General features: G+C 40.7%; 1 protein-coding gene across 1 annotated transcript in view; it reads left to right on the plus strand.

The window, feature by feature from the left end:
* LOC114251936 (fatty acid synthase-like) overlaps window positions 1-13,758 on the plus strand; it is a 44,230-nt gene that overhangs the window by 24,250 nt on the left and 6,222 nt on the right. The window contains exons 21-30 of the mRNA XM_089733484.1: window positions 136-241; window positions 3,628-3,774; window positions 3,847-3,971; window positions 4,300-4,462; window positions 5,462-5,651; window positions 5,766-5,878; window positions 9,062-9,220; window positions 10,524-10,696; window positions 11,307-11,456; window positions 11,866-12,066. Of these exons, the coding sequence (XP_089589610.1) occupies window positions 136-241; window positions 3,628-3,774; window positions 3,847-3,971; window positions 4,300-4,462; window positions 5,462-5,651; window positions 5,766-5,878; window positions 9,062-9,220; window positions 10,524-10,696; window positions 11,307-11,456; window positions 11,866-12,066 (1,527 nt within the window). The remainder of the gene's footprint in view (window positions 1-135; window positions 242-3,627; window positions 3,775-3,846; window positions 3,972-4,299; window positions 4,463-5,461; window positions 5,652-5,765; window positions 5,879-9,061; window positions 9,221-10,523; window positions 10,697-11,306; window positions 11,457-11,865; window positions 12,067-13,758) is intronic.

The raw sequence follows: 13,758 nt of genomic DNA on the forward strand, positions 1-13,758 counted from the left end.
TTTATGACGAATATAATAAGAGAGTTATCGTGCTATACCACTTTCTCGAAGAATGTGTTAAGTCTTGAGATATCCCCTTAGATACAACCATTGCTTTTTAAGTGATATTAATTTTAAAGTGTTACGTATTTGCAGATGTGGAGGTGTGACTTTACAGGGAGTTACATTCCATCATTTGCCATATCTGACAGAAAAAACCGTTACACTAAGCTTTTTATCAGGCGTTAAGACCGAATTAAATGTAAGTAATTGATTGGTAAATAAATAAACGTTACGCTTCCAACGGCCAACGGAATTTTATTATGTGTTACGAGACCGAAAAAAACATTAAGAGTTAAAACAAGCGCACTAAGACCTTCATTATCAAATATATTTCACAAAGATACAGACCCCAACGGGGGGATAACGTGAACAATGACGTGGTTGTGGTTTGACATGAAAAGCGTTTTTATGTCAGTGAAGAAAGGAAAAACTAAATTAATCATAATTCTAAAGCCGGGTATCCACTAAAGAAAAACTCGGGTCGAGCAGCCTCGACTTGAAGTAAACATCCTGAACTGAGGCTGTTTGCTTTGAGGCAAAGGCTCGAGGCACGTTGTGGATCAGCCCGAGGCGAGTCGCCGCAACTCGATTCGGCAGTTTAAAGCCAAAACGCGATGGCAGCAGATGCGCGACTGGTGCCATCATATCTGATGTCTGATAAAAAATAGAAATGGTCGTAGGCAAACCATTTTGAAATATATAATATGTCGTCTCGTCATCTAATTAAAATAGATGAATCCTCCTCCTTGCGTCGATAATCCTCAGTGCTGAGGGTCGTGGCCTCTTCTAATAACTTTCTCCTGCTTTATCTTGCGCCATTCCTGCCTGTCCTCGGCTGTGTGGATAGAAACGTGGACTGAGGTATTAAGAGTGGTGCGTGTTTGGTCCGACCAGCGCCATTGGATTTCTGCCTCTGGGCCTTCTTCCGCATACCTTGCCTGTTACCAGCAGCTTTTCCAGATTGTCACCTCTCTTTCTGGCGATATGTCCAAAGAACTCGAAACTCCTCCGCGCGCATGTAGTGCTCAGGCGCATTGGAATCTTGAGCTCTGTAAGAATGGATTTGTTGATTCTGTGTTCTGTCCGACGAGTCCAGAGCATTTTCCTCCAGCAACACATTTCAAACGCGTCGATACGTTGGCGGTCGGCTTTCTTGAGGGTCCAAGTCTCTGCGCCGTAGAGAAAAATGGAAAAGACGAGGGAGGTGATGAGCTGATTTTTGGTATTCTTCGAGATGTTTTTGTCCGCCCAAACACGGTCCATTTGGGACATAGCTCTCTTTGCCATACCAATTCTCCTTCTGATGTCCTTTTCGGAGGATCCATAACTAGCTATGACGGAGCCCGGATAAATGAAATCCTCTACGACTTCCAGGTTTAGCTTATTGGTCATAGTGAGAGAATGGCTACGATCGACCACCATAACTTTGGTCTTTGCTCCGTTTATGAGAAGCCCATTTCTCTGCTGGTTCGTTCCAATTTGCCCAGCAGGGTGCACATTTCCTCTTCGTCGGACGCGAAAAGTGTTGTGTCGTCAGCATAACGCAGGTTTGTGAGCTTCGTTCCATCAATGGAAACACCACCATTCCAGTCCTCGCATACTCGCCGCATTATATACTCCCCAAAGATGTTAAATAAAATAGGAGATAAGGCACAGCCTTGTATTAAACCCTTTTTAAATGAGAAAGGCTTGGAAAGCGTGGCGTCAATCCTGACTATGCCTTGGTTGTCGGAGTATGAAGAAAGACTGGAGCAAGGCAATCAAATGTTCCGGAACCCCCAGTTCGCAAAGTACCCTCCATAGGCTTCGTCAGTTAACACAATCAAAAGCCTTGCTGTAATCGATGAAAAATATTACAAGTGAGGTGTTAAATTCGTAAGATTTTGCTCTCGAGTGCCTCTACCTTTGACAAAACCAGCCTGCTTTTGGGGAATCTGGCAGTAGAGGAAGTATCTTAAGCAGTTATTTATTAATTATATGTAGAATGGTTTTGCTGCTGTGAGAGACCAGAGCCAGTGTCCTGTAGTTATTGCAAATCTTAGTAGAACCCTTTTTGTGCAGGGGTAGAATAACTGATTCAGTCCAGTCCTTTGGCCATCTGCCAGTCAGCCAATTCGGTTGCAGTTGTGATGAAGATAGTCGATGCCCCTATCACCCAGGGCTTTCAACACCTAAGCCGTTATATGGTCGGGTCCTGGGGCTTTCTTGCATTTCAATGCTGCTATGGCTGCTGTTATTTCAGAACGCAGTATTGGGGACTCCGGCTCTAGGTTGTTCCAGTTTGGACACGATTCCAGTGAGGCATCCGGTTGCTGGTCATAAAGCCTTTCACAGTATCCACGCCACCTCTCAGCTATTGCGTCCAAGTCGTGAATTGAATTGCCATCCTCGTCATTGATCACCCATGTTTTCGGTTTGAACTGCCTAGATATGAGGCGGACCTTCTTGGATAAGTCTGATGTCTGGAATTTCAAGAAATCATTTTCTCTCTACGCAAATGTTTGAGAGAAAATTGTTTTTGTCCTTACGACGATTCTTCTTGACTTCTTTCCACAGTTCAAAGTATTTCTTCCTGACCTCAGGACATTGCAGACCCTTCATTCTTTGCTCCTTGCAGTTACGGATCAGTTTCCACGTATCGACAGCTATCCACGACTTAGTCTTACCCGACGTATCATTGTCCCTTCCGGTCGCCCTAATTATGTCTAGCGTCGCATTTATTTGGGTTTTCAGATAAACACACGTAAAATACGCGGCACGTAAGTTGACCTAAAATATATTATTATATTGAATAGTCGTCCACTAAAATCCCTATTAACACTTTAGTTCCTAATTATATCTGCGCAGATAGCCACCATTTTGGTTCAACTTATTTGCCGCGTATTGTTTTTTTTTTTTATTATTCGTCATTCATTCCTGGCCTCAGTTTCTAAAATATATGCGCCATATGTCAGCAGCGTTGTTTTAGTTGCTAATAAAGTAGTTGCATTAGCAATTACTTTAACTACAATTACTTACTACAACTACAATTTTTAGGCTATTAAGCCTAAAAATTGTAGTTACAGAATGCACGAAAAAATTACCAGATCCTGTGGTAAGGCTGTTTTTGTGTCGTAATTTTTCTCGTCGATATGACCTTGTCATATCTGACAGACTGGTAATCTTCTTTTCGATAGTGTCCACTGCAATCCCCAATTTCAAACTAATATCGTTCCACGCATCTTGTTTCACATTTTTTATTTAACGTATCCCAGAGAACAGGTTGACGGCTCATATAATTTTATCAATTTAATAGCAGTGTCGTTGGCAATTGCGATTATAAGGGACACGCTCGTTTCCATCAAATACACGGCTCGGATTAAGCCTCCATTGAGCACGGCAAAAAAAACCGACAAAATATGGCTCGGTTCGCGGTAACAAAGTAGCCTCATACGCGGCGTGCCGCAAGTTGAGGCAGCGTCTCCACTTGTGCGGCCGCGGAGCGAGGCAGCCGCTAGACCCGAGTTTGCCTCTAGTGGATACCCAGCTTAATTGATCTTCATCTTCTATTTAAATATATATTACTAAACGGTTGCATTTTCTCAGAGTGCATTGTTAGGAAGCAATGGCCGCACGCCTTTGCCGCGAAAATTGAATTCCAACTTTAAGCTGGAAACTTCTAAGATTGGAGACATTCACTCACTGTACTGGATGCAAGATTCGCAACATTTCAGTTCTGAAATTGAAGTCAAGGTACATTTTCAGTTCTAATTCTTCTTTATTCATACCAACATTGACTATAAAAATATTATGCTGTTATCACAGGTGCATTATGCTAGCATATCGAGACTAGATGTAGAAAAGGCCATAGGTATGATGAATAAAGCTGCAATAGGAACTGATTCAGACTACAATCATTTTGGTTTCGACTTTAGCGGCGTTACAAAAAGGTAAATTATTTCTGTCAAGCATAAGCCACCTATGAATTTATGATTGTATAATTTTTATTAATAATATCACGTTTATAGATAGTCCTAAAACCAGGTACAATACCTGTTATACTCTTTCAACAGATTTTTTCGCTCTAGAAATATATAGTGCAGTGGAGAATAATATTGGGAATATGATCTGACTGAGTAAATCATAAATTATTCTGTAACTGTAAATGATATATGAAAGTCATGTGCTTACTACAGAAATAAACTGGATATACATGGTCATAAGTAATACGTCTAATTTCTAGTTTGCTATTAGAATGATAATGTATTTCTAATTCAGTGGCGAACGCGTCATGGGTATTGTGGTTGATGGCTCATGTAAGCGCACGGTGAGCGCACGTCCAGATCTTCTGTGGCCGATTCCGGATCATTGGGAGTTTGAAGAAGCCGCTACTGTACCAATGGCCTACATGACGGCGTTTTACTGTCTCAATTCGTGTGTTGTAAGTTGCAAATGTGTTAAATATTATAGTGGCAATTATTCTCGTGGTATACTCCATTCAAAAGCGTTGGTGAGCCGTGAGATTATCCACCCATTTAACCGCTTGCTTGCCTTTAAATAAAGCTACGTATTCATCACCATGCAGTGTTGAGTTTTTCACTATGATTATTGTTTAGTATTTTTGGGTTTCGCGAGTCGTATCCGTAATTAAAACTATCTTCACAGTTTAATCTTGCAACATTGAGCTTATTGTCATTATATCATTTCCGACATTTCGAATACTTTCTATAATAGTTTTTGTGGTAACGAACGGTCAGGCCCATAAATTAATTCACTAGTAAATTAAATTATTAAAAAATACATGGTTTCTAAGTTAAAATGTGTATAGATTGTGTAGAGAATATGGAAAATCTCAATATTGATATTATCATAACTGATTGACGAATATCGATATTGATAGACGAAATTTATGAAAATAAATTCAAGCTCACCTTATAGATATTTATATGTACACAGTTATCACGAAAAATAGTTTTTTATTTATTTGTTTTTTATTGCTTAGATAGGTGGACGAGCTCACAGCCCACCTGGTGTTAAGTGGTTACTGGAGCCCATAGACATCTACAACGTAAATGCGCCACCCACCTTGAGATATAAGTTCTAAGGTCCCAAGTATAGTTACAACGGCTGCCCCACCCTTCAAACCGAAACGCATTACTACTTCACGGCAGAAATAGGCAGGGTGGTGGTACCTGCCCGCGTGGATTCACAAGAGGTCTTACCACCAGTAATTACGCAAATTATAATTTTTGCGGGTTTGATTTTTATTACACGATGTTATTCCTTCACCGTGGAAGTTACTTGAAGTTTGCCAGAACGGAAATTGCGTCAGCAAATTTAGCGTCACTTCCGCGAGTATAAGTTCTGAGTTACTCTTATATTGCGCCTAAAAGTTTTATTTTAACTGTTTTAATGCTGTTTTTGTTTTTGGCTTTACCAGACAAGTCTGACCAGAGGGACAATAGATGTAGCAACTATGAAATCTGATAGCATCCTTATTCATGGAGGTGCCGGTGCTCTAGGTCAAGCTTTGATATCAATAGGATTAGCGATCGGTTATCAAGTATTTACAACTGTAAGTGACAGTGCGAAGAAACGATTCCTAATGAGGTTGTTTCCAAACTTAAAAGGTATGACAAATTTTATGAAATTATTTAAAAGTTATATTTACATAATGTGTGTTATAATGAAATCAAAGTTAATAACAAATGTTAATTATATTGCTTGCTTATGCTTTATTGCAGAAGAATATATTGGAAGTTCTAGGGATCCCAGTTTCGAAGACATGGTTTTATCCGCCACCAATGGAAGAGGATGCAATATTGTGATTAATTGTCTTATAGGAGAGCTAAGAAATGTATGTTTTTTTTTGTTAATGAATTATTTATTTATTTAAATACTCAAACATTACTTCTTCGAGTTTTCTCTTAATTTCTAGTTCTCGGTCATTCATCACAATTGTAATAATTGATAAAGAGAATATTCGTTAAACATGGCTATGATCGCTTACGTTCCAAGACGTGTTTATATTTAGTATTTTTTCGCTTGAGCTTACTTGAATGCTACTATCCACATAGAGAAATGAGGTCCATGTCCAAGTGTTTTTTTTCGTGACGAGGGCCGACTTTCTACGAATATGCGGGACTAGACTGTCCGCAGATGTTGGGAGCAGACCGCGGGGCCAAATAACAGAATATAGGGCCGTACCCACTAAACGATTCCACTGCAAACTCTCACTCTCAAACCCGATGTCTGATCTCTGCCCGAGGTCAGAACCCGGTCAGAGTAGGGGGGGTCCCGATGTCAATACTACAACTAGACGCGCGGCGCCACCCCGAGGATGCCGAGCGACGGGTTGTCGAGGCGTTCGTCGACGACCAACTCCGTTCCGGGATACCACGCTAGGTCAGAACCAGCCTGCCGGGTGGAAAGGCAGTACACCGCCGACCGGGATGCTCTTCCACAGTATGTTTGACGACGGCAGCGACAACGGCAACGCGGACCGTAACCGCCGACGCGTCGTCCCATCCTCCTGGTGCCAACGCGCTAGAGTGAGGTAGTGTGCGGCGCAACGTCGACTCCCTTAGGTTCGGGACCGGGACCATCACCGGGAGGAGACTACCTTCTAATAGGAGTCGGAGCCCCTTTGAAGTCGTCGTGGCCTAAGGGATAAGACGTCCGGTGCATTCGTGTTGAGCGATGCAACGGTGTTCGAATCGCAGGTGGGTACTAATTTTTCTAATGAATTATGTACTCAACAAATGTTCACGATTGACTTCCACGATGAAGGAATAACATCGTGTAATAAAAAATGAAACCCGCAAAATTATAATATGCGTAATTACTGGTGGTAGGACCTGTTGTGAGTCTGCGCGGGTGGGTACCACCGCCCTGCCTGTTTCTGCCGTGAGGCAGTAATGCGTTTCGGTTTGAAGGGTGGGGCAGCCATTGTAACTATACTGAGATCTTAGAACTTATATCTCAAAGTGGGGGGCGCAAAGATGTCTATGGGCTCCAGTAACTACTTAACACCAGGTTGGCTGTGAGCTCGTCTACACATCTAAGCAAAAAAAAAAGCTGGACGAACGGCCTACTCCTCCTCCCCGACTCGGCGGCGGCGGTACTGTGCCCAGAGGGAAGAAGAGCAACATAGTGGACTCGCAGAAGTCGAGCATCGCCTGCCATGAGAACTCGTCGCTGCCGAGCATCGTAGCCACGACATTCGGCAGCGACAGGTTCGGTCCTATCTTCGTGACGAGGACGCAGCACTGCTCTGCGAAAGCGGGGCAGTATGCGAGCGTGTGCTCCATGTCCTCGTCACAGTCACTGCAATGGTGGCACTTCGGCGTCGGCTCCATCCCGGCGATGAGGTGCAGATAGCGGCCGTGTCTCGTGAGCCCTGTTACGCTCGTAAGATGAGACGTTCGCGGTTGCGATTCATCCAGTCCGAGAGGATCGCTTACATTGCTTACTTTTGATCTGGCTTAAGATATGGCAATAGCCTGTGGCTTTGCCGTGGCCCTGGCATTGCAGATGTTTTCTTCTGCTTACAATGGGAATTATGTTTTTATGGCAAATAATATGATAAAATTACATTAAAGAAAAAGAAAATTAAGCCGAAAAAACGAACGTAGGATTTTTATAACACCTGAGCTTATAATAGGTTTGGGAAAAGTTTCTTCGCATTTTTTAAGAAAATTCACAACATTTTTTAATATAGTTTATTTACATTTAACTAAAGTATGTAGTTACCATTTTGTTGGATAACATTTTGCCATCTTATTTGTAGGACATGATCCCATTGCTATAGAAATTTTGGGGCTTCTAATCAAAATATCGCGACAATTGGTTTTGGCAATCCTCTCGTGATGTTAACCTGACATTGCCTAAATAATTCTGAAGAGACCGAAACAGGTGGAAATCTGAAGGTGCAAGGTCAGGACTATGCGGGGATTACCACCTCCCAGCCAAGCTCTCTTAATTTTTGCTGAGTGGCTAAAGATGTGTGAGGTCTAGCTTTATTATGATGAAAAACCACACCCCTTCTGTTGATTAATTCCGGCCGCTTTCTCTAAACTTCTTGCTTTAATCTCATCAGTTGTTTGCAGTAGAGTAAAGAATCGATGGTCCTGTCTGGTGGTAAGAGCTCATGATGACTAAAGCTCTGCCAATTCCACCACTCACACAGCATCGCCTTGTTGCGAGTTAACCCGGGCTTCGCCATAGTCTGTGAAGCCTGACCGGCCTTTGACCGCGACCTTTTTCGCACGTTCTTGTCGTACGTGATCCACTTTTCATCACCAGTTATCACCAGCCATATGCCAGCTTCTAAAATGGTTCGATTTCATTACGACTTAATAAAGAATCACAAATAAGTACACGGTTCATTAGGTTTCTTTCAGTGAGCTCGTGAGGTACCCGAATATCGAGCTTTTTTGTGTACCCAGTTTTTTTCAAATGCGCCAAAACTGTTTTCTGGTCGATTCCCAGTTCTTCAGCTACGTCGTAACTATTGATAAGCCGATCTTGCTCTACTTTTTCAAAAATGACATCCATTTTATCCGTAATAGGGCGACCAGAGCGACGTGCATCTTTGACACCAAAATTTCCGGATTGAAAACACTTAAACCAAATTTATGCTACTCTCACAGACACTGCACTAGGTCCATAAACATCGCAAGTTTTTTCCGCGGCTTGCGTTGCATTTTTACCTTTTTTGTAGTAAAATTTTAAAATGTATCGAATTTCTTCATTAGATCCACTCATCTTGGCAGTACGAAAAATAAATAAAAATCACACATTTGCCTAATTTGAATTTAGAATTATCTTCTTTAAAATTTAAACTTTTAATGATACCAAAACCAGCCAAATACAAATAGTATAGCCAAAGAGATTTTATTACAAGTTCATACGTACTTCAATGCGAAAAGATTTTTTCCCCAACCTATTATATCTATGTACATAAGCAATAATAAGCTTATATCCCAAGGTTCGATATAATGACCGGTCCTTAAATGACTTAGATCACTAATATCTGTAGGTTTCATTAAGATGCTCATCAAGATGGACTCTGGATGTTTCAAAATACAATCCTCAAGATAGTTCTTTATTCGGAATGGCCAATTTGAAATACGGCAGGTCGTATGTGACAATAAATGTGTTGGGCCTATTAATGAGGCGAAATTCCCAGGAGCTGAATGTAAGTTTAACAGTATACTTTTTTATTGATAAGTTGTAAGAGATTTGCGATTTTGTTAATTAATGACTTTGTAGTGCTTATAGTACAACACGCTCTTGACGAGTACATGTTCACATTAATCGTTAGGCGTTTGTGCAACTGCGTTAGCAATGCGTGCGTGCAGGCGTGCATGCGCATGCATTAGCATTAATCTTTCAGACAGCATAAGGTGTAAGCGCTTAGCGGCAAAATGAAACCGTTTGGAATTACATGCCATGTAAACAGCGTAAATATCCGCAAACTGTAGGGCGCGCCCAGATAATGATGATTTGGTTTCAAAGTCATGAATGTATGCAAAAAAAAACTTTTGTTATTTTTTCTTATAGTTTAAGAACTACCAAGAGCGCTAAGTACTGATTCATCGTATTGTGAACGTAATCGGCGGCTACAGGTTTAAACTTTCGTTTCCTTAGTCGCAACCGCACTAGTCCTGTACTGTTTATTCTAGTGTGCATTAATTTCTTAGATTCCATGTAAAAAAAAAACGATTACTCTAGATTTACTTTGGTCAAAATGAAATTCGCCAATTGAATACGGCGATTTTCCAAAACATTGTTCGATCTGTCGCACAGCAAAATATTGTTCCGTTATAATAAATCTATATATAATATATCATAAAATAAGTATATAATACGTATATAATATATAATAGGTAGGTAGGTGGTGGTAGGACCTCTTGGGAGTCCGCACGAGTAGGTATCACCACCCCGCCTATTTCCGCCGTGAAGCAGTAATGCGTTTCGGTTCGTAGGGTGGGGTAGCCGTTGTAACTATACTGAGACCTTAGAACTTATATCTCGAGATGGGTGGCGCATTTACGTTGTAGATGTCTATGGGCTCCAGTAACCACTTAACACCAGGTCGGCTGTGAGCTCGTACATCCATCTAAGCAATAGAAAAAATTAATAAAAAAAAGCATATAGCGCTCTCTCGTACGGGTTTATCAGTGATCAACTGGTGCTTGATGTTTTCTGATGTGTATTAAGGAATAACTGATTGTGTCTTCAAGTGTCAATAATTCAGTTAAATACAAATATATATATATATATATATATATATTGAGTTATTATAAAAATTAAGTTAAATATGTATCTATTTACTATAATTGGGTACGTAGGCCGTCGACTCGGTACATAACAAATAATTATGTCGAGTCGATATTCTTACAATCTATAATATAAGCAAAGTAAGTACATATAGTGAACTGGTTTAAATAATATAATAACATTCACATTAATATAGTATACTAACGTCCATGTTCCAGATCTTGCAAAAAGCATTAAGCGAAGGTATATCCAGGGGTTACGTTCGTCCTTTGTCTCGAGTGACGTATGCTGCCGAAGAGGTATCCCGGGCCTTCCAGCTGCTTGTAACTAGACAACATCGTGGTCGAGTGCTGCTGAGAATTGATGGATTCCAACCGTCGATCAAACATAGGTAAATTTTCATGTTTCGTTATTGAAACTAGAATTATAATCGATTTACATTAGTTCACTAAGTTCTTGAATCAATCTTGGTGTGCCTAAATTATAGTTAGTTGTACTGTTAGATTATTAGTTTGGCAGTGCGGTTAAGCGATAGCTTGAATCAGAGGATTTAACCATCTGAACCAACATACGGTAGGCGAGCGCCATACAATACTATTTTTGGGCAGAAGGCAATCGCAGGGTATGCTGGAGTTGAACTAATAAAATAAACTCATGTTACTGGTGTCAATAGGCATCCCACCGCAAAGTGCGAGATCCGCCAATGAACCTGCCTGTGATAGCGGTCAGTGGGTCTGCCTCTTATGGTATCTCCGTATCGGATTATCGATCGCCGGCTTAGTATAGAGGGAGGAGGATCCTTTGATATTGGAGGGAAACTTACAGAGTGCAGTATGTCTCACCCCCAGCAATCCGTAGTATAATTGAATTCCACGAACGTTACTTCACAAGTGCATAAACACTAATTTAAAGACATTTGTTTTAAAGAACGCAACTGTCCAAGTATATTTGTGTGATCTTCAATCTCTTTAATATCTATGATTGCTTTTAATATTTTTCAGAATACAATGCAATCCAGATGTTTGTTATGTGATATTTTCTACACAATGCACGTTTGGGATACAATTAGCGGATAGGTTGATAGAGCGTGGTGCAAGAAATTTGTTTCTACATTATGATTCGTTTCCAGGATACCTTCCATGTAAAATACAGTAAGTTTTACAATAATTGTTATGTCAAGGTTTTCTTTGAGAATGATACCAGCGCACTAAGATAGATAGTCGTCAGGCCACACCATTGGAACGTGGAGCCCACGTTTTAAGGTATGCAGGGAAATTCAGGTTCTGATTTCCGTGGGCTCCGTTACCACTTAATACTAAGTAGGCCGTGATCTCATTTGCTTTATTCGAAAACAAAAACATTATAGTAAGAACAAAGCGTAAAGTTTCGAGAGTTTGGCTAATCGATAATCATTGATATCGATATACTCAATTAATAAATGACGAAAATCGATTATGGAACGACGAAATTTAAAAATCGTTAGATAAACCATTTATTCTAATATGCAATGATACTTCTATGTTATCGAACTCTAACGACATGCTTTTATTGTTTTCACAGATTATGGGAAAGTCAAGGTGTTCAAGTACAAACCTCTTGTGAAAATATTAATAACATGGACCAAATTCTTACAGTGTTAAATAACGCAGCTAGCTTAGGAAAGGTTGATGGAATTATGATTGATGAACTACAAATGTGTGAAAAAAAACAGATTCTTAAAAACCTAGAACTCGCATCAAAAGAACTGTTCCCGTCACTCAGGTCGGTGTAAAACAGATTAGGTTTCGCATTTACTGATTTCTGTACTCAAATTACTATATTTTATATCTTTACGTACCATATATATTTTTAACATTTTATTTCTTTTTTGGGTTAAGAACCCGGCGGTGCCCGCTGAGCACTTATTTTTCTTGTTTCTACTAAAAAGTGCACCTTCTTACCGGAAATAAAATACTGTCGAATGAGAACTCTGATGTACTAGACCCCTTTCTTTGTAACGCTGGGGGATCGTTTATGGATACCTGGTCAAGGAGGGTAACAGACCGGGCCATACCGGACTCCGGCGCCTCTAGAGCAGATGAGGGAGAAGTGGAAGACCGAGATCCTTTTCTTCTCTCAATTCCTCTTAGAACACTCACTGCGCCTTGTAAAAGAGCCGCGTAAGACCTGCTCCGCAAAACCGACTACAGACAAAACCCCATCCAGCTTCATTGTTCCGGCTCGAAGAAATCTACGGTACCATATAATGCGCGCCGATAGTCTGATTGACTGGATCCGAATAAAAACGCCTCGGTGTTCTCCCAAATTGCCTTCAATATTCAGAATCTTGGAATCTACTTGCATTCTTTCTGGTATCAGACAAAATAACGCTTCTTCTGCACTTTAAAGCGTGTGAGAGGCATGCCACGTATCCAAGGAAGAGCGTGAATACACTAAGCTCCAGGCATAGTTACAAAGGCGCCGACGCCTGTACCGACACTCAAGATCTTGTTTGAGTCGGACACAACCTTGCGTTTCGAAAGGGATGAAAGACACCGGCGCTTTTCTTTCGTGTTCCACAAGGTTTTTCCGAGACGACTACTTTGAGATACGTCCCGATTCGGCATTTCTTTAGCTAAGCACTAATGGTAAATATAACTAGTCTGGCCATAAATACTGATAAAACTTTTCTTTTTTTCAACTTTTTAATTATTTTTAAAAATAATTTGGAACACGTGTATTATTTTAAAAACTTCTTTCGATTTTGCGCCATTTCACATATTTTTTCGTGTTCATTACCAAATTAGAATATAGAACGGGGTGTTAAAGAAAATAGGATTGCAGTGATCGCCTTGCACAAAGTGGGTATGGAGTCGTCGGTCATATTCCAGACACTTCACGCTTGGTATCAGCCGTATGTTGGTATATCGTACTATCAACAGATACAACAACACTTCGTCTGTCGAAAAGGCGGCCGCGCTGAAAAGATCGGGGCGGCCGCGTGTTGTTAGAGCTACGAGGTTGTTACTGATGTTAAAGCTAGAATTCGTCGAAACCCCATTAAGAAACAAAAAATCTTATCGCCAGGAATGAAGATTCCCGCTAGGACTTTATCGCGTATTTTCATAGTCAGGCCTGAAGCTCGGTGCTTATCGTCGATATACAGGGCATGCCCTAAATCAATCTTTACAATTAAAGACAGTGGTTCGATCAAAACGCCTTTTGTCACGATATGCAGGTGAAAGGCATAGAAATATCCTTTTTACCGATGAAAAAATTTTCACTATTGAAGAACACTACAAAAAGCAAAATGATAAAGTGTACGCTCAACGTTCTAAAGAAGCTGCTCAAGTGGGCGGAAAGGTACAACGTGACATCATCCTGCGTCAGTGATAGTTTGGTGGGGCGTATCTTATCAAGGAGTCACAAAACTACATTTTTGTGAAAAGGCAGTGAAAACTTCAGCCAAAGTGT

This window comes from Bombyx mandarina, chromosome 16, assembly GCF_030267445.1.
Source record: "Bombyx mandarina strain Sakado chromosome 16, ASM3026744v2".
Classification (NCBI taxonomy): domain Eukaryota; kingdom Metazoa; phylum Arthropoda; class Insecta; order Lepidoptera; family Bombycidae; genus Bombyx; species Bombyx mandarina.